General features: G+C 54.0%; 1 protein-coding gene across 4 annotated transcripts in view; it reads left to right on the top strand.

Annotated features, from left to right (window-relative positions):
• LOC123745534 (G-protein coupled receptor 158 smog) overlaps window positions 1-26212 on the top strand; it is a 108585-nt gene that overhangs the window by 16095 nt on the left and 66278 nt on the right. For all 4 annotated transcript variants that reach the window (XM_069312007.1, XM_069312009.1, XM_069312006.1 and 1 more), the window contains exon 3: window positions 21379-21573. In XM_069312007.1, coding sequence (XP_069168108.1) covers window positions 21379-21573 — 195 coding nt within the window. The remainder of the gene's footprint in view (window positions 1-21378; window positions 21574-26212) is intronic.

Raw genomic sequence — 26212 nt, 5'->3', positions numbered from 1 at the left:
TGGTGGTGGGTGGTTTAGTGACGAGGGGACCAGTGGTGGTGGGTGGTTTAGTGACGAGGGGACCAGTGGTGGTGGGTGGTTTAGTGACGAGGGGACCAGTGGTGGTGGTTGGTTTAGTGACGAGGGGACCAGTGGTGGTGGGTGGTTTAGTGACGAGGGGACCAGTGGTGGTGGTTGGTTTAGTGACGAGGGGACCAGTGGTGGTGGTTGGTTTCGTGACGAGGGGACCAGTGGTGGTGGGTGGTTTAGTGACGAGGGGACCAGTGGTGGTGGGTGGTTTAGTGATGAGGGGACCAGTGGTGGTGGTTGGTTTAGTGACGAGGGGACCAGTGGTGGTGGGTGGTTTAGTGACGAGGGGACCAGTGGTGGTGGTTGGTTTAGTGACGAGGGGACCAGTGGTGGTGGTTGGTTTAGTGATGAGGGGACCAGTGGTGGTGGTTGGTTTAGTGACGAGGGGCCCAGTGGTGGTGGTTGGTTTAGTGACGAGGGGACCAGTGGTGGTGGATGGTTTAGTGATGAGGGGACCAGTGGTGGTGGGTGGTTTAGTGACGAGGGGACCAGTGGTGGTGGTTGGTTTAGTGACGAGGGGACCAGTGGTGGTGGTTGGTTTAGTGATGAGGAGACCAGTGGTGGTGGGTGGTTTAGTGACGAGGGGACCAGTGGTGGTGGGTGGTTTAGTGATGAGGGGACCAGTGGTGGTGGTTGGTTTAGTGATGAGGGGACCAGTGGTGGTGGTTGGTTTAGTGACGAGGGGCCCAGTGGTGGTGGTGGGTTTAGTGACGAGGGGACCAGTGGTGGTGGTTGGTTTAGTGACGAGGGGACCAGTGGTGGTGGTTGGTTTAGTGACGAGGGGACCAGTGGTGGTGGTTGGTTTAGTGACGAGGGGACCAGTGGTGGTGGTTGGTTTAGTGACGAGGGGACCAGTGGTGGTGGGTGGTTTAGTGACGAGGGGACCAGTGGTGGTGGGTGGTTTAGTGATGAGGGGACCAGTGGTGGTGGTTGGTTTAGTGACGAGGGGACCAGTGGTGGTGGGTGGTTTAGTGACGAGGGGACCAGTGGTGGTGGGTGGTTTAGTGATGAGGGGACCAGTGGTGGTGGTTGGTTTAGTGATGAGGGGACCAGTGGTGGTGGTTGGTTTAGTGACGAGGGGACCAGTGGTGGTGGTTGGTTTAGTGACGAGGGGACCAGTGGTGGTGGTTGGTTTAGTGATGAGGGGACCAGTGGTGGTGGTTGGTTTAGTGACGAGGGGACCAGTGGTGGTGGGTGGTTTAGTGATGAGGGGACCAGTGGTGGTGGTTGGTTTAGTGACGAGGGGACCAGTGGTGGTGGGTGGTTTAGTGACGAGGGGACCAGTGGTGGTGGGTGGTTTAGTGACGAGGGGACCAGTGGTGGTGGTTGGTTTAGTGACGAGGGGACCAGTGGTGGTGGTTGGTTTAGTGACGAGGGGACCAGTGGTGGTGGGTGGTTTAGTGACGAGGGGACCACTCGTCACTAAACCGGGCAGCAGTTGAAAGTTAGGGGCGGCAGCAGTAGAAAGTTAGGGGCGGCAGCAGTAGAAAGTTAGGGGCGGCAGCAGTAGAAAGATAGGGGCGGCAGCAGTAGAAAGTTAGGGGCGGCAGCAGTAGAAAGTTAGGGGCGGCAGCAGTAGAAAGTTTGGGGCGGCAGCAGTAGAAAGTTAGGGGCGGCAGCAGTAGAAAGTTAGGGGCGGCAGCAGTAGAAAGTTAGGGGCGGCAGCAGTAGAAAGTTAGGGGCGGCAGCAGTAGAAATTTAGGGGCGGCAGCAGTAGAAAGTTAGGGGCGGCAGCAGTAGAAAGTTAGGGGCGGCAGCAGTAGAAAGTTAGGGGCGGCAGCAGTAGAAAGTTAGGGGCGGCAGCAGTAGAAAGTTAGGGGCGGCACCAAGGGGCAGGTTATCTTGAGATGATTTCGGGGCTTTAGTGTCCCCGCGGCCCGGTCCTCGACCAGGCCTCCACCCCCAGGAAGCAGCCCGTGACAGCTGACTAACACCCAGGTACCTATTTTACTGCTAGGTAACAGGGGCATAGGGTGAAAGAAACTCTGCCCATTGTTTCTCGCCGGCGCCTGGGATCGAACCCAGGACCACAGGATCACAAGTCCCGCGTGCTGTCCGCTCGGCCGACCGGCTCCCCCGGGGCAGGGGTTATAAGGGGCACCAAGGGGCAGGGGTTATAAGGGGCACCAAGGGGCAGGGGGGATAAAGGTCCCCTAGGGGCAGGGGGGATAAGGGGCACCAAGGGGCAGGCGGGAATAAGGGGCACCAAGGGGCAGGGGGGGATAAGGGGCACCAAGGGGCAGGCGGGGATAAGGGGCACCAAGGGGCAGGGGGGAATAAGGGGCACCAAGGGGCAGGGGGGAATAAGGGGCACCAAGGGGCAGGCGGGGATAAGGGGCACCAAAGGGCAGGCGGGGATAAGGGGCACCAAGGGACAGGGGGGATAAGGGGCACCAAGGGGCAGGCGGGGATAAGGGGCACCAAGGGGCAGGCGGGAATAAGGGGCACCAAGGGGCAGGGGGGGATAAGGGGCACCAAGGGGCAGGCGGGGATAAGGGGCACCAAGGGGCAGGGGGGAATAAGGGGCACCAAGGGGCAGACGGGGATAAGGGGCACCAAGGGGCAGGCGGGGATAAGGGGCAACAAGGGGCAGGGGGGGAATAAGGGGCACCAAGGGGCAGGCGGGAATAAGGGGCACCAAGGGGCAGGCGGGGATAAGGGGCACGAAGGGGCAGGCGGGGATAAGGGGCACCAAGGGGCAGGCGGGAATAAGGGGCACCAAGGGGCAGGCGGGGATAAGGGGCACCAAGGGGCAGGCGGGAATAAGGGGCACCAAGGGGCAGGGGGGATAAGGGGCACCAAGGGGCAGGCGGGGATAAGGGGCACCAAGGGGCAGGCGGGCATAAGGGGCACCAAGGGGCAGGGGGGGATAAGGGGCACCAAGGGGCAGGGGGGATAAGGGTCACCAAGGGGCAGGGGAGATAAGGGGCACCAAGGGGCAGGCGGGGATAAGGGGCACCAAGGGGCAAGGGGCGGATAAGGGCCCCCTAGGGGCAGGGGGGGTATAAGGGCCCCTAGGGGCAGGGGGGTATAAGGGCCCCCTAGGGGCAGGGGGTATAAGGGCCCCCTAGGGGCAGGGGGTATAAGGGCCCCCTAGGGGCAGGGGGTATAAGGGCCCCCTAGGGGCAGGGGGGGAGGGGTCATCAGGGCGGGATCTCTGACCAATCAGGGCGCAGACTGTAAAAGCTCTGGTTGTCATGGCAACCATTGAGGCTCAATTGGCCCAAGTGACGCGCTGTATTGTCCACATTGATTCTTGTCCAGATGTTAGTGTGGCTGCTCCACACTAGTGACTTGGTTAGTGTGGCTGCTCCACACTAGTGACTTGGTTAGTGTGGCTGCTCCACACTAGTGACTTGGTTAGTGTGGCTGCTCCACACTAGTGACTTGGTTAGTGTGGCTGCTCCACACTAGTGACTTGGTTAGTGTGGCTGCTCCACACTAGTGACACGTGGTTAGTGTGGCTGCTCCACACTAGTGACTCTTGTGGTCAGTGTGGCTGCTCCACACTAGTGACTCATGGCTAGTGTGGCTGCTCCACACTAGTGACTTGGTTAGTGTGGCTGCTCCACACTAGTGACACTTGTGGTCAGTGTGGCTGCTCCACACTAGTGACTCTTGTGGTCAGTGTGGCTGCTCCACACTAGTGACTCATGGTTAGTGTGGCTGTTCCACACTAGTGACTCATGGTTAGTGTGGCTGCTCCACACTAGTGACTCATGGTTAGTGTGGCTGCTCCACAGTAGTGACACTTGTGGTCAGTGTGGCTGCTCCACACTAGTGACACTTGTGGTCAGTGTGGCTGCTCCACACTAGTGACACTTGTGGTCAGTGTGGCTGCTCCACACTAGTGACACTTGTGGTCAGTGTGGCTGCTCCACACTAGTGACACTTGTGGTCAGTGTGGCTGCTCCACACTAGTGACTTGTGGTTAGTGTGGCTGCTCCACACTAGTGACTTGGTTAGTGTGGCTGCTCCACACTAGTGACTTGGTTAGTGTGGCTGCTCCACATTAATGACTTGTGGTTAGTGTGGCTGCTCCACAGTAGTGACTTGTGGTTAGTGTGGCTGCTCCACATTAGTGACTTGTGGTTAGTGTGGGTGCTCCACACTAGTGACTTGGTTAGTGTGGCTGCTCCACACTAGTGACACTTGTGGTTAGTGTGGCTGCTCCACACTAGTGACACTTGTGGTCAGTGTGGGTGCTCCACACTAGTGACACTTGTGGTCAGTGTGGCTGCTCCACACTAGTGACACTTGTGGTCAGTGTGGCTGCTCCACACTAGTGACACTTGTGGTCAGTGTGGCTGCTCCACATTAGTGACTCTTGTGGTCAGTGTGGCTGCTCCACACTAGTGACTCTTGTGGTCAGTGTGGCTGCTCCACACTAGTGACTCTTGTGGTCAGTGTGGCTGCTCCACACTAGTGACTCATGGTCAGTGTGGCTGCTCCACACTAGTGACACTTGTGGTTAGTGTGGCTGCTCCACACTAGTGACACTTGTGGTCAGTGTGGCTGCTCCACACTAGTGACTCTTGTGGTCAGTGTGGCTGCTCCACACTAGTGACTCATGGTCAGTGTGGCTGCTCCACACTAGTGACACTTGTGGTTAGTGTGGCTGCTCCACACTAGTGACACTTGTGGTCAGTGTGGCTGCTCCACACTAGTGACTCTTGTGGTCAGTGTGGCTGCTCCACACTAGTGACTCTTGTGGTCAGTGTGGCTGCTCCACACTAGTGACTCTTGTGGTCAGTGTGGCTGCTCCACACTAGTGACTCATGGTTAGTGTGGCTGCTCCACACTAGTGACTCTTGTGGTCAGTGTGGCTGCTCCACACTAGTGACTCATGGTCAGTGTGGCTGCTCCACACTAGTGACACTTGTGGTTAGTGTGGCTGCTCCACACTAGTGACACTTGTGGTCAGTGTGGCTGCTCCACACTAGTGACTCTTGTGGTCAGTGTGGCTGCTCCACACTAGTGACACTTGTGGTCAGTGTGGCTGCTCCACACTAGTGACTCATGGTTAGTGTGGGTGCTCCACACTAGTGACTCTTGTGGTCAGTGTGGCTGCTCCACACTAGTGACACTTGTGGTCAGTGTGGCTGCTCCACACTAGTGACTCATGGTTAGTGTGGCTGCTCCACACTAGTGACTCTTGTGGTCAGTGTGGCTGCTCCACACTAGTGACACTTGTGGTCAGTGTGGCTGCTCCACACTAGTGACTCATGGTTAGTGTGGCTGCTCCACACTAGTGACTCATGGTTAGTGTGGCTGCTCCACACTAGTGACTCTTGGTTAGTGTGGCTGCTCCACACTAGTGACACTTGTGGTCAGTGTGGCTGCTCCACACTAGTGACTCATGGTTAGTGTGGCTGCTCCACACTAGTGACTCATGGTTAGTGTGGCTGCTCCACACTAGTGACACTTGTGGTCAGTGTGGCTGCTCCACACTAGTGACACTTGTGGTCAGTGTGGCTGCTCCACACTAGTGACACTTGTGGTCAGTGTGGCTGCTCCACACTAGTGACACTTGTGGTCAGTGTGGGTGCTCCACACTAGTGACACTTGTGGTCAGTGTGGCTGCTCCACACTAGTGACACTTGTGGTCAGTGTGGCTGCTCCACACTAGTGACTTGTGGTTAGTGTGGCTGCTCCACACTAGTGACTTGTGGTTAGTGTGGCTGCTCCACACTAGTGACTCATGGTTAGTGTGGCTGCTCCACACTAGTGACTCATGGTTAGTGTGGCTGCTCCACACTAGTGACTCATGGTTAGTGTGGCTGCTCCACACTAGTGACTTGTGGTAGTGTGGCTGCTCCACACTAGTGACACTTGTGGTCAGTGTGGCTGCTCCACACTAGTGACACTTGTGGTCAGTGTGGCTGCTCCACACTAGTGACTCTTGTGGTAGTGTGGCTGCTCCACACTAGTGACTCTTGTGGTCAGTGTGGCTGCTCCACACTAGTGACTCTGTGGTAGTGTGGCTGCTCCACACTAGTGACTCTTGTGGTCAGTGTGGCTGCTCCACACTAGTGACTCTTGTGGTCAGTGTGGCTGCTCCACACTAGTGACTCTTGTGGTCAGTGTGGCTGCTCCACACTAGTGACTCTTGTGGTCAGTGTGGCTGCTCCACACTAGTGACTCTTGTGGTCAGTGTGACTGCTCCACACTAGTGACTCTTGGTTAGTGTGGCTGCTCCACACTAGTGACTCTTGTGTTCAGTGTGGCTGCTCCACACTAGTGACTCTTGTGGTCAGTGTGGCTGCTCCACACTAGTGACACTTGTGGTCAGTGTGGCTGCTCCACACTAGTGACTCTTGTGGTCAGTGTGGCTGCTCCACACTAGTGACTCTTGTGGTCAGTGTGGCTGCTCCACACTAGTGACTACTTGTGGTCAGTGTGGCTGCTCCACACTAGTGACTCTTGTGGTCAGTGTGGCTGCTCCACACTAGTGACACTTGTGGTCAGTGTGGCTGCTCCACACTAGTGACTCTTGTGGTCAGTGTGGCTGCTCCACACTAGTGACTCTTGTGGTCAGTGTGGCTGCTCCACACTAGTGACTCTTGTGGTTAGTGTGGCTGCTCCACACTAGTGACTCTTGTGGTCAGTGTGGCTGCTCCACACTAGTGACTCTTGTGGTTAGTGTGGGTGCTCCACACTAGTGACTCTTGTGGTCAGTGTGGCTGCTCCACACTAGTGACTCTTGTGGTTAGTGTGGCTGCTCCACACTAGTGACTCTTGTGGTCAGTGTGGCTGCTCCACACTAGTGACTCTTGTGGTCAGTGTGGCTGCTCCACACTAGTGACTCTTGTGGTCAGTGTGGCTGCTCCACACTAGTGACTCTTGTGGTCAGTGTGGCTGCTCCACACTAGTGACTCTTGTGGTTAGTGTGGCTGCTCCACACTAGTGACTCTTGTGGTCAGTGTGGCTGCTCCACACTAGTGACACTTGTGGTCAGTGTGGCTGCTCCACACTAGTGACTCTTGTGGTCAGTGTGGCTGCTCCACACTAGTGACTCTTGTGGTCAGTGTGGCTGCTCCACACTAGTGACTCTTGTGGTCAGTGTGGCTGCTCCACACTAGTGACACTTGTGGTCAGTGTGGCTGCTCCACACTAGTGACTCTTGTGGTCAGTGTGGCTGCTCCACACTAGTGACACTTGTGGTCAGTGTGGCTGCTCCACACTAGTGACTCTTGTGGTCAGTGTGGCTGCTCCACACTAGTGACTCTTGTGGTCAGTGTGGGTGCTCCACACTAGTGACTCTTGTGGTCAGTGTGGCTGCTCCACACTAGTGACTCTTGTGATCAGTGTGGCTGCTCCACACTAGTGACTCTTGTGGTCAGTGTGGCTGCTCCACACTAGTGACTCTTGTGGTCAGTGTGGGTGCTCCACACTAGTGACTCTTGTGGTCAGTGTGGCTGCTCCACACTAGTGACTCTTGTGGTCAGTGTGGCTGCTCCACACTAGTGACTCATGTGGTCAGTGTGGCTGCTCCACACTAGTGACTCTTGTGGTCAGTGTGGCTGCTCCACACTAGTGACTCATGTGGTCAGTGTGGCTGCTCCACACTAGTGACACTTGTGGTCAGTGTGGCTGCTCCACACTAGTGACTCTTGTGGTCAGTGTGGCTGCTCCACACTAGTGACTCATGTGGTCAGTGTGGCTGCTCCACACTAGTGACTCTTGTGGTCAGTGTGGCTGCTCCACACTAGTGACTCATGTGGTCAGTGTGGCTGCTCCACACTAGTGACACTTGTGGTCAGTGTGGCTGCTCCACACTAGTGACACTTGTGGTCAGTGTGGCTGCTCCACACTAGTGACACTTGTGGTCAGTGTGGCTGCTCCACACTAGTGACACTTGTGGTCAGTGTGGCTGCTCCACACTAGTAATCTTACCATGAGGGCCAGAAGGTGTCACAGGCAGTAGTAGAGATGTATTAGACATAATAACAAGAGAGGCGTGTCGGGCGTTACCGGGAACTTGACCCATGTTGATGGGACGACCTGACGTTACTGGCTCGTTACTGCTCGCTGGTAGCTCTCTCTTACGTGTTACTCGTCCACACTGCCTTGTGTATGGGGGGGTGATGGGTGGTTCATGCCCCCCCCCCCCCCCCCCACACACACACACACACACACACACACACACACACACACACACACACACACACACACACACACACACACACACACACCACACACACAGTAATGACGTGACAAGTGCCTGTCATGCTGCCAGTAACAGTCGTTGTCGTGTTCAGTTAACTACAACTTACAGCCGGGCTATTACATGCCATTATGTCGTTAGTGTCTCGGTGTGTAAACGAGGCAATTACCTTCAGCCTCGGGGCTATCACAGGCACTTGTACTACTGCTGTTCTCTCTCACACTATCACCATGCTTCTCACCCTCACACTCTCACCATCACTACTGAGGCGGCAGTGATGGTGAGGAGGCTGTTACAGTGCTGGTGGTAGTCTCTGGGGTGTTACAGTGCTGGTGGTAGTCTCTGGGGTGTTACAGTGCTGGTGTTAGTCTCTGGGGTGTTACAGTGCTGGTGGTAGTCTCTGGGGTGTTACAGTGCTGGTGTTAGTCTCTGGGGTGTTACAGTGCTGGTGGTAGTCTCTGGGGTGTTACAGTGCTGGTGGTAGTCTCTGGGGTGTTACAGTGCTGGTGTTAGTCTCTGGGGTGTTACAGTGCTGGTGGTAGTCTCTGGGGTGTTACAGTACTGGTGTTAGTCTCGGGTGTTACAGTGCTGGTGGTAGTCTCTGGGGTGTTACAGTGCTGGTGGTAGTCTCTGGGGTGTTACAGTGCTGGTGTTAGTCTCTGGGGTGTTACAGTGCTGGTGTTAGTCTCTGGGGTGTTACAGTACTGGTGGTAGTCTCTGGGGTGTTACAGTGCTGGTGTTAGTCTCTGGGGTGTTACAGTACTGGTGTTAGTCTCTGGGGTGTTACAGTACTGGTGTTAGTCTCTGGGGTGTTACAGTGCTGGTGGTAGTCTCTGGGGTGTTACAGTGCTGGTGTTAGTCTCTGGGGTGTTACAGTACTGGTGTTAGTCTCTGGGGTGTTACAGTACTGGTGTTAGTCTCTGGGGTGTTACAGTGCTGGTGTTAGTCTCTGGGGTGTTACAGTACTGGTGGTAGTCTCTGGGGTGTTACAGTACTGGTGTTAGTCTCGGGTGTTACAGTACTGGTGTTAGTTTCTGGGGTGTTACAGTACTGGTGGTAGTCTCTGGGGTGTTACAGTACTGGTGTTAGTCTCTGGGGTGTTACAGTACTGGTGGTAGTCTCTGGGGTGTTACAGTACTGGTGTTAGTCTCTGGGGTGTTACAGTACTGGTGTTAGTCTCTGGGGTGTTACAGTGCTGGTGGTAGTCTCTGGGGTGTTACAGTACTGGTGTTAGTCTCTGGGGTGTTACAGTGCTGGTGGTAGTCTCTGGGGTGTTACAGTGCTGGTGTTAGTCTCTGGGGTGTTACAGTACTGGTGTTAGTCTCTGGGGTGTTACAGTGCTGGTGGTAGTCTCTGGGGTGTTACAGTACTGGTGTTAGTCTCTGGGGTGTTACAGTACTGGTGTTAGTCTCTGGGGTGTTACAGTACTGGTGTTAGTCTCTGGGGTGTTACAGTACTGGTGTTAGTCTCTGGGGTGTTACAGTACTGGTGGTAGTCTCTGGGGTGTTACAGTACTGGTGTTAGTCTCGGGTGTTACAGTACTGGTGTTAGTCTCTGGGGTGTTACAGTGCTGGTGGTAGTCTCTGGGGTGTTACAGTGCTGGTGTTAGTCTCTGGGGTGTTACAGTGCTGGTGGTAGTCTCTGGGGTGTTACAGTGCTGGTGTTAGTCTCTGGGGTGTTACAGTGCTGGTGGTAGTCTCTGGGGTGTTACAGTGCTGGTGGTAGTCTCTGGGGTGTTACAGTACTGGTGGTAGTCTCTGGGGTGTTACAGTACTGGTGTTAGTCTCTGGGGTGTTACAGTACTGGTGTTAGTCTCTGGGGTGTTACAGTACTGGTGTTAGTCTCTGGGGTGTTACAGTACTGGTGGTAGTCTCTGGGGTGTTACAGTGCTGGTGGTAGTCTCTGGGGTGTTACAGTACTGGTGTTAGTCTCTGGGGTGTTACAGTACTGGTGTTAGTCTCTGGGGTGTTACAGTACTGGTGTTAGTCTCTGGGGTGTTACAGTGCTGGTGTTAGTCTCTGGGGTGTTACAGTACTGGTGTTAGTCTCTGGGGTGTTACAGTGCTGGTGGTAGTCTCTGGGGTGTTACAGTGCTGGTGTTAGTCTCTGGGGTGTTACAGTGCTGGTGGTAGTCTCTGGGGTGTTACAGTACTGGTGGTAGTCTCTGGGGTGTTACAGTGCTGGTGGTAGTCTCTGGGGTGTTACAGTACTGGTGTTAGTCTCGGGTGTTACAGTACTGGTGGTAGTCTCTGGGGTGTTACAGTACTGGTGGTAGTCTCTGGGGTGTTACAGTACTGGTGGTAGTCTCTGGGGTGTTACAGTGCTGGTGGTAGTCTCTGGGGTGTTACAGTACTGGTGTTAGTCTCTGGGGTGTTACAGTACTGGTGTTAGTCTCGGGTGTTACAGTACTGGTGTTAGTCTCTGGGGTGTTACAGTACTGGTGTTAGTCTCGGGTGTTACAGTACTGGTGGTAGTCTCTGGGGTGTTACAATGCTGGTGGTAGTCTCTGGGGTGTTACAGTGCTGGTGTTAGTCTCTGGGGTGTTACAGTGCTGGTGTTAGTCTCTGGGGTGTTACAGTACTGGTGGTAGTCTCTGGGGTGTTACAGTACTGGTGGTAGTCTCTGGGGTGTTACAGTGCTGGTGGTAGTCTCTGGGGTGTTACAGTGCTGGTGGTAGTCTCTGGGGTGTTACAGTACTGGTGTTAGTCTCTGGGGTGTTACAGTACTGGTGTTAGTCTCTGGGGTGTTACAGTACTGGTGGTAGTCTCTGGGGTGTTACAGTGCTGGTGGTAGTCTCTGGGGTGTTACAGTACTGGTGGTAGTCTCTGGGGTGTTACAGTACTGGTGGTAGTCTCTGGGGTGTTACAGTGCTGGTGGTAGTCTCTGGGGTGTTACAGTGCTGGTGGTAGTCTCTGGGGTGTTACAGTACTGGTGTTAGTCTCTGGGGTGTTACAGTACTGGTGTTAGTCTCTGGGGTGTTACAGTGCTGGTGGTAGTCTCTGGGGTGTTACAGTACTGGTGGTAGTCTCTGGGGTGTTACAGTGCTGGTGGTAGTCTCTGGGGTGTTACAGTACTGGTGGTAGTCTCTGGGGTGTTACAGTGCTGGTGGTAGTCTCTGGGGTGTTACAGTACTGGTGGTAGTCTCTGGGGTGTTACAGTGCTGGTGGTAGTCTCTGGGGTGTTACAGTACTGGTGGTAGTCTCTGGGGTGTTACAGTGCTGGTGGTAGTCTCTGGGGTGTTACAGTACTGGTGGTAGTCTCTGGGGTGTTACAGTGCTGGTGGTAGTCTCTGGGGTGTTACAGTGCTGGTGGTAGTCTCTGGGGTGTTACAGTACTGGTGTTAGTCTCTGGGGTGTTACAGTGCTGGTGGTAGTCTCTGGGGTGTTACAGTACTGGTGGTAGTCTCTGGGGTGTTACAGTGCTGGTGGTAGTCTCTGGGGTGTTACAGTGCTGGTGTTAGTCTCTGGGGTGTTACAGTACTGGTGTTAGTCTCTGGGGTGTTACAGTGCTGGTGGTAGTCTCTGGGGTGTTACAGTACTGGTGTTAGTCTCTGGGGTGTTACAGTACTGGTGGTAGTCTCTGGGGTGTTACAGTGCTGGTGGTAGTCTCTGGGGTGTTACAGTACTGGTGGTAGTCTCTGGGGTGTTACAGTACAAGTGTTAGTCTCGGGTGTTACAGTGCTGGTGGTAGTCTCTGGGGTGTTACAGTGCTGGTGGTAGTCTCTGGGGTGTTACAGTGCTGGTGGTAGTCTCTGGGGTGTTACAGTACTGGTGGTAGTCTCTGGGGTGTTACAGTGCTGGTGGTAGTCTCTGGGGTGTTACAGTACAAGTGTTAGTCTCGGGTGTTACAGTGCTGGTGGTAGTCTCTGGGGTGTTACAGTGCTGGTGGTAGTCTCTGGGGTGTTACAGTGCTGGTGGTAGTCTCTGGGGTGTTACAGTGCTGGTGGTAGTCTCTGGGGTGTTACAGTGCTGGTGGTAGTCTCTGGGGTGTTACAGTACTGGTGGTAGTCTCTGGGGTGTTACAGTGCTGGTGTTAGTCTCTGGGGTGTTACAGTACAAGTGTTAGTCTCGGGTGTTACAGTGCTGGTGGTAGTCTCTGGGGTGTTACAGTGCTGGTGGTAGTCTCTGGGGTGTTACAGTACTGGTGGTAGTCTCTGGGGTGTTACAGTACAAGTGTTAGTCTCTGGGGTGTTACAGTACTGGTGTTAGTCTCGGGTGTTACAGTACTGGTGGTAGTCTCTGGGGTGTTACAGTGCTGGTGGTAGTCTCTGGGGTGTTACAGTGCTGGTGGTAGTCTCTGGGGTGTTACAGTGCTGGTGGTAGTCTCTGGGGTGTTACAGTGCTGGTGGTAGTCTCTGGGGTGTTACAGTACAAGTGTTAGTCTCTGGGGTGTTACAGTACTGGTGTTAGTCTCGGGTGTTACAGTGCTGGTGGTAGTCTCTGGGGTGTTACAGTGCTGGTGTTAGTCTCTGGGGTGTTACAGTGCTGGTGGTAGTCTCTGGGGTGTTACAGTGCTGGTGGTAGTCTCTGGGGTGTTACAGTACAAGTGTTAGTCTCTGGGGTGTTACAGTGCTGGTGGTAGTCTCTGGGGTGTTACAGTGCTGGTGGTAGTCTCTGGGGTGTTACAGTGCTGGTGGTAGTCTCTGGGGTGTTACAGTACAAGTGTTAGTCTCTGGGGTGTTACAGTGCTGGTGGTAGTCTCTGGGGTGTTACAGTACAAGTGGTAGTCTCTGGGGTGTTACAGTGCTGGTGGTAGTCTCTGGGGTGTTACAGTGCTGGTGGTAGTCTCTGGGGTGTTACAGTGCTGGTGGTAGTCTCTGGGGTGTTACAGTGCTGGTGGTAGTCTCTGGGGTGTTACAGTACAAGTGTTAGTCTCTGGGGTGTTACAGTGCTGGTGGTAGTCTCTGGGGTGTTACAGTGCTGGTGGTAGTCTCGGGTGTTACAGTGCTGGTGGTAGTCTCTGGGGTGTTACAGTGCTGGTGGTAGTCTCTGGGGTGTTACAGTGCTGGTGGTAGTCTCTGGGGTGTTACAGTGCTGGTGTTAGTCTCTGGGGTGTTACAGTGCTGGTGGTAGTCTCTGGGGTGTTACAGTGCTGGTGGTAGTCTCTGGGGTGTTACAGTGCTGGTGGTAGTCTCTGGGGTGTTACAGTGCTGGTGGTAGTCTCTGGGGTGTTACAGTACAGTGTTAGTCTCTGGGGTGTTACAGTGCTGGTGTTAGTCTCTGGGGTGTTACAGTGCTGGTGGTAGTCTCTGGGGTGTTACAGTGCTGGTGGTAGTCTCTGGGGTGTTACAGTGCTGGTGGTAGTCTCTGGGGTGTTACAGTGCTGGTGGTAGTCTCTGGGGTGTTACAGTACAAGTGTTAGTCTCTGGGGTGTTACAGTGCTGGTGGTAGTCTCTGGGGTGTTACAGTGCTGGTGGTAGTCTCTGGGGTGTTACAGTGCTGGTGGTAGTCTCTGGGGTGTTACAGTGCTGGTGGTAGTCTCTGGGGTGTTACAGTGCTGGTGGTAGTCTCTGGGGTGTTACAGTACTGGTGGTAGTCTCTGGGGTGTTACAGTACAAGTGTTAGTCTCTGGGGTGTTACAGTGCTGGTGTTAGTCTCGGGTGTTACAGTGCTGGTGGTAGTCTCTGGCGTGTTACAGTGCTGGTGTTAGTCTCGGGTGTTACAGTGCTGGTGGTAGTCTCTGGGGTGTTACAGTGCTGGTGGTAGTCTCTGGGGTGTTACAGTGCTGGTGGTAGTCTCTGGGGTGTTACAGTACAAGTGTTAGTCTCTGGGGTGTTACAGTGCTGGTGTTAGTCTCGGGTGTTACAGTGCTGGTGGTAGTCTCTGGGGTGTTACAGTGCTGGTGGTAGTCTCTGGGGTGTTACAGTGCTGGTGGTAGTCTCTGGGGTGTTACAGTGCTGGTGTTAGTCTCTGGGGTGTTACAGTGCTGGTGTTAGTCTCGGGTGTTACAGTACTGGTGGTAGTCTCTGGGGTGTTACAGTACAAGTGTTAGTCTCTGGGGTGTTACAGTACAAGTGTTAGTCTCTGGGGTGTTACAGTACAAGTGTTAGTCTCTGGGGTGTTACAGTGCTGGTGGTAGTCTCTGGGGTGTTACAGTACAAGTGTTAGTCTCTGGGGTGTTACAGTACTGGTGGTAGTCTCTGGGGTGTTACAGTGCTGGTGGTAGTCTCTGGGGTGTTACAGTGCTGGTGGTAGTCTCTGGGGTGTTACAGTGCTGGTGGTAGTCTCTGGGGTGTTACAGTACAAGTGTTAGTCTCTGGGGTGTTACAGTGCTGGTGGTAGTCTCTGGGGTGTTACAATACAAGTGTTAGTCTCTGGGGTGTTACAGTGCTGGTGGTAGTCTCTGGGGTGTTACAGTGCTGGTGGTAGTCTCTGGGGTGTTACAGTACTGGTGGTAGTCTCTGGGGTGTTACAGTACAAGTGTTAGTCTCTGGGGTGTTACAGTGCTGGTGGTAGTCTCTGGGGTGTTACAGTACAAGTGTTAGTCTCTGGGGTGTTACAGTGCTGGTGGTAGTCTCTGGGGTGTTACAGTGCTGGTGGTAGTCTCTGGGGTGTTACAGTACTGGTGGTAGTCTCTGGGGTGTTACAGTGCTGGTGGTAGTCTCTGGGGTGTTACAGTGCTGGTGGTAGTCTCTGGGGTGTTACAGTGCTGGTGGTAGTCTCTGGGGTGTTACAGTGCTGGTGGTAGTCTCTGGGGTGTTACAGTACAAGTGTTAGTCTCTGGGGTGTTACAGTGCTGGTGGTAGTCTCTGGGGTGTTACAGTGCTGGTGGTAGTCTCTGGGGTGTTACAGTACTGGTGGTAGTCTCTGGGGTGTTACAGTGCTGGTGGTAGTCTCTGGGGTGTTACAGTGCTGGTGGTAGTCTCTGGGGTGTTACAGTACTGGTGGTAGTCTCTGGGGTGTTACAGTGCTGGTGGTAGTCTCTGGGGTGTTACAGTGCTGGTGGTAGTCTCTGGGGTGTTACAGTGCTGGTGGTAGTCTCTGGGGTGTTACAGTGCTGGTGGTAGTCTCTGGGGTGTTACAGTACAAGTGTTAGTCTCTGGGGTGTTACAGTGCTGGTGGTAGTCTCTGGGGTGTTACAGTGCTGGTGGTAGTCTCTGGGGTGTTACAGTACTGGTGGTAGTCTCTGGGGTGTTACAGTGCTGGTGGTAGTCTCTGGGGTGTTACAGTGCTGGTGGTAGTCTCTGGGGTGTTACAGTGCTGGTGGTAGTCTCTGGGGTGTTACAGTACTGGTGGTAGTCTCTGGGGTGTTACAGTACAAGTGTTAGTCTCTGGGGTGTTACAGTGCTGGTGGTAGTCTCTGGGGTGTTACAGTGCTGGTGGTAGTCTCTGGGGTGTTACAGTGCTGGTGGTAGTCTCTGGGGTGTTACAGTACAAGTGTTAGTCTCTGGGGTGTTACAGTACTGGTGGTAGTCTCTGGGGTGTTACAGTGCTGGTGGTAGTCTCTGGGGTGTTACAGTACAAGTGTTAGTCTCTGGGGTGTTACAGTGCTGGTGTTAGTCTCGGGTGTTACAGTGCTGGTGGTAGTCTCTGGGGTGTTACAGTACTGGTGGTAGTCTCTGGGGTGTTACAGTACTGGTGGTAGTCTCTGGGGTGTTACAGTACAAGTGTTAGTCTCTGGGGTGTTACAGTACTGGTGGTAGTCTCTGGGGTGTTACAGTGCTGGTGGTAGTCTCTGGGGTGTTACAGTACTGGTGGTAGTCTCTGGGGTGTTACAGTACTGGTGGTAGTCTCTGGGGTGTTACAGTACTGGTGGTAGTCTCTGGGGTGTTACAGTACTGGTGGTAGTCTCTGGGGTGTTACAGTACTGGTGGTAGTCTCTGGGGTGTTACAGTGCTGGTGGTAGTCTCTGGGGTGTTACAGTACTGGTGGTAGTCTCTGGGGTGTTACAGTACAAGTGTTAGTCTCTGGGGTGTTACAGTGCTGGTGTTAGTCTCGGGTGTTACAGTGCTGGTGGTAGTCTCTGGGGTGTTACAGTGCTGGTGGTAGTCTCTGGGGTGTTACAGTACAAGTGTTAGTCTCTGGGGTGTTACAGTGCTGGTGTTAGTCTCGGGTGTTACAGTGCTGGTGGTAGTCTCTGGGGTGTTACAGTGCTGGTGGTAGTCTCTGGGGTGTTACAGTACTGGTGGTAGTCTCTGGGGTGTTACAGTACTGGTGGTAGTCTCTGGGGTGTTACAGTACTGGTGGTAGTCTCTGGGGTGTTACAGTACTGGTGGTAGTCTCTGGGGTGTTACAGTACTGGTGGTAGTCTCTGGGGTGTTACAGTACTGGTGTTAGTCTCGGGTGTTACAGTGCTGGTGGTAGTCTCTGGGGTGTTACAGTGCTGGTGGTAGTCTCTGGGGTGTTACAGTGCTGGTGGTAGTCTCTGGGGTGTTACAGTACAAGTGTTAGTCTCTGGGGTGTTACAGTACTGGTGGTAGTCTCTGGGGTGGTACAGTACTGGTGTTAGTCTCTGGGGTGTTACAGTGCTGGTGTTAGTCTCGGGTGTTACAGTGCTGGTGTTAGTCTCTGGGGTGTTACAGTGCTGGTGTTAGTCTCGGGTGTTACAGTGCTGGTGTTAGTCTCTGGGGTGTTACAGTACTGGTGGTAGTCTCTGGGGTGTTACAGTGCTGGTGGTAGTCTCTGGGGTGTTACAGTGCTGGTGGTAGTCTCTGGGGTGTTACAGTACTGGTGGTAGTCTCTGGGGTGTTACAGTACAAGTGTTAGTCTCTGGGGTGTTACAGTGCTGGTGTTAGTCTCGGGTGTTACAGTGCTGGTGGTAGTCTCTGGGGTGTTACAGTACAAGTGTTAGTCTCTGGGGTGTTACAGTACTGGTGGTAGTCTCTGGGGTGTTACAGTACTGGTGTTAGTCTCTGGGGTGTTACAGTACTGGTGTTACGTGAACGTTTGTAAACGTCACGTGTACGTCACGTGACGTACGTGTTCATAAAACCAGCTGTACACTCTGTCGTGAGTGGGTAAGTTGAGGCTCTGTATGGCATGGTCCGGGGTTCGATTCCTGGGCAGGGCGAGAAATTTGGAGGTCGTCTCCTTATATGTGATGCCTTTATTTACCTGATGGTAAATATGTATCGCGGGTGTTAGTGTAGACACAGTGTACTTCCTGTCGGTATTACCTGGGGGGTCACATGACCCCAGGTGTGTGACCCCAGTCACATGACCCCAGGACTGCATTTGTGACCCCAGATACAGTGCTGTACAGGTACCGTACAGGTACTATACAGGTACCGTACAGGTACTATACAGGTACCATACAGGTACCATACAGGTACCATACAGGTACCGTACAGGTACCATACAGGAACCATAGAGGTACCATACAGGTACCATACAGGTACCATACAGGTACCGTACAGGTACCATACAGGTACCATACAGGTACCATACAGGTACCGTACAGGTACCATACAGGTACCATACAGGTACCATACAGGTACCATACAGGTACCGTACAGGTACCATACAGGTACCGTACAGGTACCATACAGGTACCATACAGGTACCATACAGGTACCATAGAGGTACCATAGAGGTACCATAGAGGTACCATAGAGGTACCATACAGGAACCATACAGGTACCATACAGGTACCATACAGGTACCATACAGGTACCATACAGGTACCATACAGGTACCATACAGGTACCATACAGGAACCATACAGGTACCATACAGGTACCATACAGGTACCATACAGGTACCATACAGGTACCATAGAGGTACCATACAGGTACCATAGAGGTACTATACAGGTACCATACAGGTACCATACAGGAACCATACAGGTACCATACAGGTACCATACAGGTACCATACAGGTACCATACAGGTACTATACAGGTACCGTACAGGTACTATACAGGTACCATACAGGTACCATACAGGTACCATACAGGTACCATAGAGGTACCATACAGGTACCATACAGGTACCATACAGGTACCATACAGGTACCATACAGGTACCATACAGGTACCATAGAGGTACCATACAGGTACCATAGAGGTACCATAGAGGTACCATAGAGGTACCGTACAGGTACCATACAGGTACCATACAGGTACTATACAGGTACCATACAGGTACCATACAGGTACCATACAGGTACCGTACAGGTACCATACAGGTACCATACAGGTACCGTACAGGTACCATACAGGTACCGTACAGGTACCATACAGGTACCATACAGGAACCATACAGGTACCATACAGGTACCATACAGGTACCATACAGGTACCATAGAGGTACCGTACAGGTACCATAGAGGTACCATAGAGGTACCATAGAGGTACCATAGAGGTACCATAGAGGTACCATACAGGAACCGTACAGGTACCGTACAGGTACCATACAGGTACCGTACAGGTACCATACAGGTACCGTACAGGTACCATACAGGTACCGTACAGGTACCATACAGGTACCGTACAGGTACCATACAGGTACCATACAGGAACCATACAGGTACCATACAGGTACCATAGAGGTACCGTACAGGTACCATACAGGTACCATACAGGTACTATACAGGTACCATACAGGTACCATACAGGTACCATACAGGTACCATACAGGTACCGTACAGGTACCATACAGGTACCATACAGGTACCATAGAGGTACCATACAGGTACCGTACAGGTACTATACAGGTACCATAGAGGTACCATAGAGGTACCATACAGGTACCATAGAGGTACCATAGAGGTACCATACAGGAACCATACAGGTACCATAGAGGTACCATAGAGGTACCATAGAGGTACCATACAGGTACCGTACAGGTACCATACAGGTACCATAGAGGTACCATACAGGTACCATACAGGAACCATACAGGTACCATAGAGGTACCATAGAGGAACCATACAGGTACCGTACAGGTACTATACAGGTACCATACAGGAACCATACAGGTACCATACAGGTACCATAGAGGTACCATACAGGTACCGTACAGGTACCATAGAGGTACCATACAGGTACCGTACAGGTACCATACAGGTACCATAGAGGTACCATACAGGTACCGTACAGGAACCATACAGGTACCATACAGGTACCATACAGGAACCATACAGGTACCATAGAGGTACCATAGAGGTACCATAGAGGTACCGTACAGGTACCATACAGGTACCATACAGGTACCATACAGGTACCGTACAGGTACCATACAGGTACCATAGAGGTACCATACAGGTACCGTACAGGTACCATAGAGGTACCATAGAGGTACCATAGAGGTACCATAGAGGTACCATAGAGGTACCATACAGGTACCGTACAGGTACCATAGAGGTACCATACAGGTACCATACAGGAACCATACAGGAACCATACAGGTACCATAGAGGTACCATAGAGGTACCATACAGGTACCGTACAGGTACTATACAGGTACCATACAGGAACCATACAGGTACCATACAGGTACCATAGAGGTACCATAGAGGTACCATAGAGGTACCATAGAGGTACCATACAGGAACCATACAGGTACCATAGAGGTACCATAGAGGTACCATAGAGGTACCATACAGGTACCGTACAGGAACCATACAGGTACCATAGAGGTACCATACAGGAACCATACAGGAACCATACAGGTACCATAGAGGTACCATAGAGGTACCATAGAGGAACCATACAGGTACCGTACAGGTACTATACAGGTACCATACAGGAACCATACAGGTACCATACAGGTACCATAGAGGTACCATACAGGTACCGTACAGGTACCATAGAGGTACCATACAGGTACCGTACAGGTACCATACAGGTACCATAGAGGTACCGTACAGGAACCATACAGGTACCATACAGGTACCATACAGGAACCATACAGGTACCATAGAGGTACCATAGAGGTACCATAGAGGTACCGTACAGGTACCATACAGGTACCATACAGGTACCATACAGGTACCATACAGGTACCGTACAGGTACCATACAGGTACCATACAGGTACCATAGAGGTACCATACAGGTACCGTACAGGTACTATACAGGTACCATAGAGGTACCATAGAGGTACCATAGAGGTACCATAGAGGTACCATAGAGGTACCATACAGGTACCGTACAGGTACCATAGAGGTACCATACAGGTACCATACAGGAACCATACAGGAACCATACAGGTACCATAGAGGTACCATAGAGGTACCATACAGGTACCGTACAGGTACTATACAGGTACCATACAGGAACCATACAGGTACCATACAGGTACCATAGAGGTACCATACAGGTACCGTACAGGTACCATAGAGGTACCATACAGGAACCATACAGGTACCATACAGGTAACATAGAGGTACCATACAGGTACCGTACAGGTACCGTACAGGTACCATACAGGTACCGTACAGGTACCATACAGGTACCATAGAGGTACCGTACAGGTACCATACAGGTACCATACAGGAACCATACAGGTACCATAGAGGTACCATACAGGAACCATACAGGTACCATAGAGGTACCATAGAGGTACCATACAGGAACCATACAGGTACCATACAGGTACCATACAGGAACCATAGAGGTACCATACAGGAACCATAGAGGTACCATAGAGGTACCATAGAGGTACCATAGAGGTACCATACAGGTACCATAGAGGTACCATAGAGGTACCATACAGGTACCATAGAGGTACCATAGAGGTACCGTACAGGTACCATACAGGAACCATACAGGTACCATAGAGGTACCATACAGGTACCATACAGGTACCATAGAGGTACCATACAGGTACCATAGAGGTACCATAGAGGTACCATAGAGGTACCATAGAGGTACCATAGAGGTACCATAGAGGTACCATAGAGGTACCATAGAGGTACCATACAGGTACCATAGAGGTACCATAGAGGTACCGTACAGGTACCATACAGGAACCATACAGGTACCATAGAGGTACCATACAGGTACCATAGAGGTACCATAGAGGTACCATAGAGGTACCATACAGGTACCATAGAGGTACCATAGAGGTACCATAGAGGTACCATAGAGGTACCATAGAGGTACCATACAGGTACCATAGAGGTACCATAGAGGTAGTGTTGTACCGGTGTAAGACAAGCACAGAACATAAGTTAACAGCGTGGTGTCTCTCTCTCCCTGCAGGCGGGGTCGACGGAGGATCAATGCCACACTGACACCTGAAGGATCACCTTCACCCTCGGGGGCCCTCACTCAGGAGGAGGACGGGCTCTGGGCCCCCAGCCCTCTCTACGACTGTGGGGCCTCGGGCGCCTGGGTCATCGCTTACTCCCTCCCCTTCTTCGCCAGGGCCGCCGACGGCATCTTCGCCAGACTCAAGTAAGTCCTTTCTCTCAGTTGTAAGTGAAGGTGTGTGTGTGTCTTGTCTCAGGTAACTGCCCACACAGTCACGACTTACCTCGTGAATTGGGGTCGGGTGCGCTCAACAGATGGCGTCGTCACACCTTACCCCTGGGGTGAGGGGGGTCTTGACCCCCTGGGGTGAGGGGGGTCTTGACCCCTGAGGTGAGGGGGTCTTGACCCGTGTACAGAACGATGATAAGGGCCAGCCTGGAGTACCTTATGTCCCCCTGAACCTTACCAACAAAACCAACATGCTGAAGATCCAACGTGAACAAAACACTTCACTGCGCTTCGCGGCAGTCCTGACGCTGGCGGACAGGGTAAGGACAGACCAGATCCCTGAGACACTCAACATCATGCCATTAAACACTTAGCTCAGCTGCTTGGCCTGAAGGCAGCTGTACCACATGAACCTCCACCTGTATGTCCCAGACCCCGAAGATCCCCACCAGGCAGTAACCACCACCAGGGGCTACGAGGGCCATGAACCACCACCACCAGGGACTACGAGGGCCATGAACCACCACCAGGGACTACTAGGGCCATGAACCACCATCACCAGGGACTACGAGGTCCATGAACCACCACCAGGGGCTACGAGGGCCATGAACCACCACCACCAGGGACTACGAGGGCCATGAACCACCACCACCAGGGACTACTAGGGCCATGAACCACCACCACCAGGGACTACGAGGGCCATGAACCACCACCACCAGGGACTACGAGGGCCATGAACCACCACCACCAGGGACTACGAGGGCCATGAACCACCACCAGGGACTACGAGGGCCATGAACCACCACCAGGGACTACGAGGGCCATGAACCACCACCACCAGGGACTACGAGGGCCATGAACCACCACCACCAGGGACTACGAGGGCCATGAACCACCACCAGGGACTACGAGGGCCATGAACCACCACCACCAGGGACTACGAGGGCCATGAACCATCACCACCAGGGACTACAAGGGCCATGAACCACCACCACCAGGGACTACGAGGTCCATGAACCACCACCAGGGACTACGAGGGCCATGAACCACCACCAGGGACTACGAGGGCCATGAACCACCACCACCAGGGACTACAAGGGCCATGAACCACCACCAGGGACTACGAGGTCCATGAACCACCACCAGGGACTACGAGGGCCATGAACCACCACCACCAGAGACTACGAGGGCCATGAACCACCACCACCAGGGACTACGAGGGCCATGAACCACCACCACCAGGGACTACGAGGGCCATGAACCACCACCACCAGGGACTACGAGGGCCATGAACCACCACCAGGGACTACGAGGGCCATGAACCACCACCACCAGGGACTACGAGGGCCATGAACCATCACCACCAGGGACTACAAGGGCCATGAACCACCACCACCAGGGACTACGAGGTCCATGAACCACCACCAGGGACTACGAGGGCCATGAACCACCACCAGGGACTACGAGGGCCATGAACCACCACCACCAGGGACTACAAGGGCCATGAACCACCACCAGGGACTACGAGGTCCATGAACCACCACCAGGGACTACGAGGGCCATGAACCACCACCACCAGAGACTACGAGGGCCATGAACCACCACCACCAGGGACTACGAGGGCCATGAACCACCACCACCAGGGACTACGAGGGCCATGAACCACCACCACCAGGGACTACGAGGGCCATGAACCACCACCAGGGACTACGAGGGCCATGAACCACCACCACCAGGGACTACGAGGTCCATGAACCACCACCAGGGACTACGAGGGCCATGAACCACCACCAGGGACTACAAGGGCCATGAACCACCACCAGGGACTACGAGGTCCATGAACCACCACCAGGGACTACGAGGTCCATGAACCACCACCAGGGACTACGAGGGCCATGAACCACCACCACCAGGGACAACGAGGGCCATGAACCACCACCACCAGGGACTACGAGGGCCATGAACCACCACCACCAGGGACTACGAGGGCCATGAACCACCACCACCAGGGACTTCGAGGGCCATGAACCACCACCACCAGGGACTACGAGGGCCATGAACCACCACCACCAGGGACTACGAGGGCCATGAACCACCACCAGGGACTACGAGGTCCATGAACCACCACCAGGGACTACGAGGTCCATGAACCACCACCAGGGACTACGAGGGCCATGAACCACCACCACCAGGGACTACGAGGGCCATGAACCACCACCACCAGGGACTACGAGGGCCATGAACCACCACCACCAGGGACTACGAGGGTCATGAACCACCACCACCAGGGACTACGAGGGCCATGAACCACCACCAGGGACTACGAGGGCCATGAACCACCACCACCAGGGACTACGAGGGCCATGAACCACCACCACCAGGGACTACGAGGTCCATAAACCACCACCACCAGGGACTACGAGGGCCATGAACCACCACCAGGGACTACGAGGGCCATGAACCACCACCAGGGACTACGAGGGCCATGAACCACCACCAGGGACTACGAGGGCCATGAACCACCACCAGGGACTACGAGGTCCATGAACCACCACCAGGGACTACGAGGTCCATGAACCACTACCAGGGACTACGAGGTCCATGAACCACCACCAGGGACTACGAGGTCCATGAACCACCACCAGGGACTACGAGGGCCATGAACCACCACCACCAGGGACTACGAGGGCCATGAACCACCACCACCAGGGACTACGAGGGCCATGAACCACCACCAGGGACTACGAGGGCCATGAACCACCACCAGCGACTACGAGGGCCATGAACCACCACCACCAGGGACTACGAGGTCCATGAACCACCACCACCAGGGACTACGAGGGCCATGAACCACCACCAGGGACTACGAGGTCCATGAACCACCACCACCAGGGACTACGAGGTCCATGAACCACCACCACCAGGGACTACGAGGGCCATGAACCACCACCAGGGACTACGAGGTCCATGAACCACCACCAGGGACTACGAGGGCCATGAACCACCACCAGGGACTACGAGGGCCATGAACCACCACCACCAGGGACTACGAGGGCCATGAACCACCACCACCAGGGACTACGAGGGCCATGAACCACCACCACCAGGGACTACGAGGGCCATGAACCACCACCAGGGACTACGAGGGCCATGAACCACCACCAGGGACTACGAGGGCCATGAACCACCACCAGGGACTACGAGGGCCATGAACCACCACCACCAGGGACTACGAGGTCCATGAACCACCACCACCAGGGACTACGAGGGCCATGAACCACCACCACCAGGGACTACGAGGTCCATGAACCACCACCACCAGGGACTACGAGGTCCATGAACCACCACCAGGGACTACGAGGGCCATGAACCACCACCAGGGACTACGAGGGCCATGAACCACCACCAGGGACTACGAGGTCCATGAACCACCACCACCAGGGACTACGAGGTCCATGAACCACCACCAGGGACTACGAGGTCCATGAACCACCACCACCAGGGACTACGAGGGCCATGAACCACCACCAGGGACTACGAGGGCCATGAACCATCACCACCAGGGACTACGAGGGCCATGAACCACCACCAGGGACTACGAGGGCCATGAACCACCACCACCAGGGACTACGAGGGCCATGAACCACCACCACCAGGGACTACGAGGGCCATGAACCACCACCAGGGACTACGAGGGCCATGAACCACCACCACCAGGGACTAGAAGGTCCATGAACAACTTTCAATCCCTACAATCTCACTACACCCGCATCCTCTTCCAGAACTTCACCGCCCCATCCCTCTACCTTCCCCATCCTTTCCCTTTGGACATCAAGGCAAAAAGAAAACAGATAGGAAGGAAGAGGGCGTTAACACCTGGGAGGGAGAGTGGTTCTCACCCCTCCGCTGGAAGAGGGACCTGAACCCTGGGGTGGGACGGGAGAGTTCATTACCCTGGGCGTCAGTCAGGACGTTTACTTTTGGGGTGGGGGGGCCCTGACCCCTGAGATGGGGAGCCTGACCCCTGGGGGTGGAGGTAGGGGTTTCCTTACCCATGGGGTGTGTGATGGGACAGATCCCTCTGGTAGGTATGTAGGAGGGGGGGACTTACTCCAGGGGTAGGGGAGGAAGGCCCATGAGGTAAGGGGGGGGTGTTACACCCCAGGGGTAGGGGGGGATGACCCCTGGGGCGGGGGGGGGTACTCAGTGAACTTTACACCATCTCCATTATTCACACACTTATCCCACTCTGACCTTTGTTGCTGTGCTTCTGTCTGCTTGTGGCTGGTATTGTCTGCTTGTGGCTGGCATTGTCTGCTTGTGGCTGGCATTGTCTGCTTGTGGCTGGTATTGTCTGCTTGTGGCTGGCATTGTCTGCTTGTGGCTGGCATTGTCTGCTTGTGGCTGGCATTGTCTGCTTGTGGCTTGCATTGTCTGCTTGTGGCTGGTATTGTCTGCTTGTGGCTGGCATTGTCTGTTTGTGGCTGGCATTGTCTGCTTGTGGCTGGCATTGTCTGCTTGTGGCTGGTATTGTCTGCTTGTGGCTGGCATTGTCTGCTTGTGGCTGGTATTGTCTGCTTGTGGCTGGCATTGTCTGCTTGTGGCTGGCATTGTC

This window comes from Procambarus clarkii, chromosome 71, assembly GCF_040958095.1.
Source record: "Procambarus clarkii isolate CNS0578487 chromosome 71, FALCON_Pclarkii_2.0, whole genome shotgun sequence".
In the NCBI taxonomy this organism is placed as follows: domain Eukaryota; kingdom Metazoa; phylum Arthropoda; class Malacostraca; order Decapoda; family Cambaridae; genus Procambarus; species Procambarus clarkii.
Note: the sequence above shows the minus strand (reverse complement) of the source record. Positions and strands in the feature narration are given on the sequence as shown.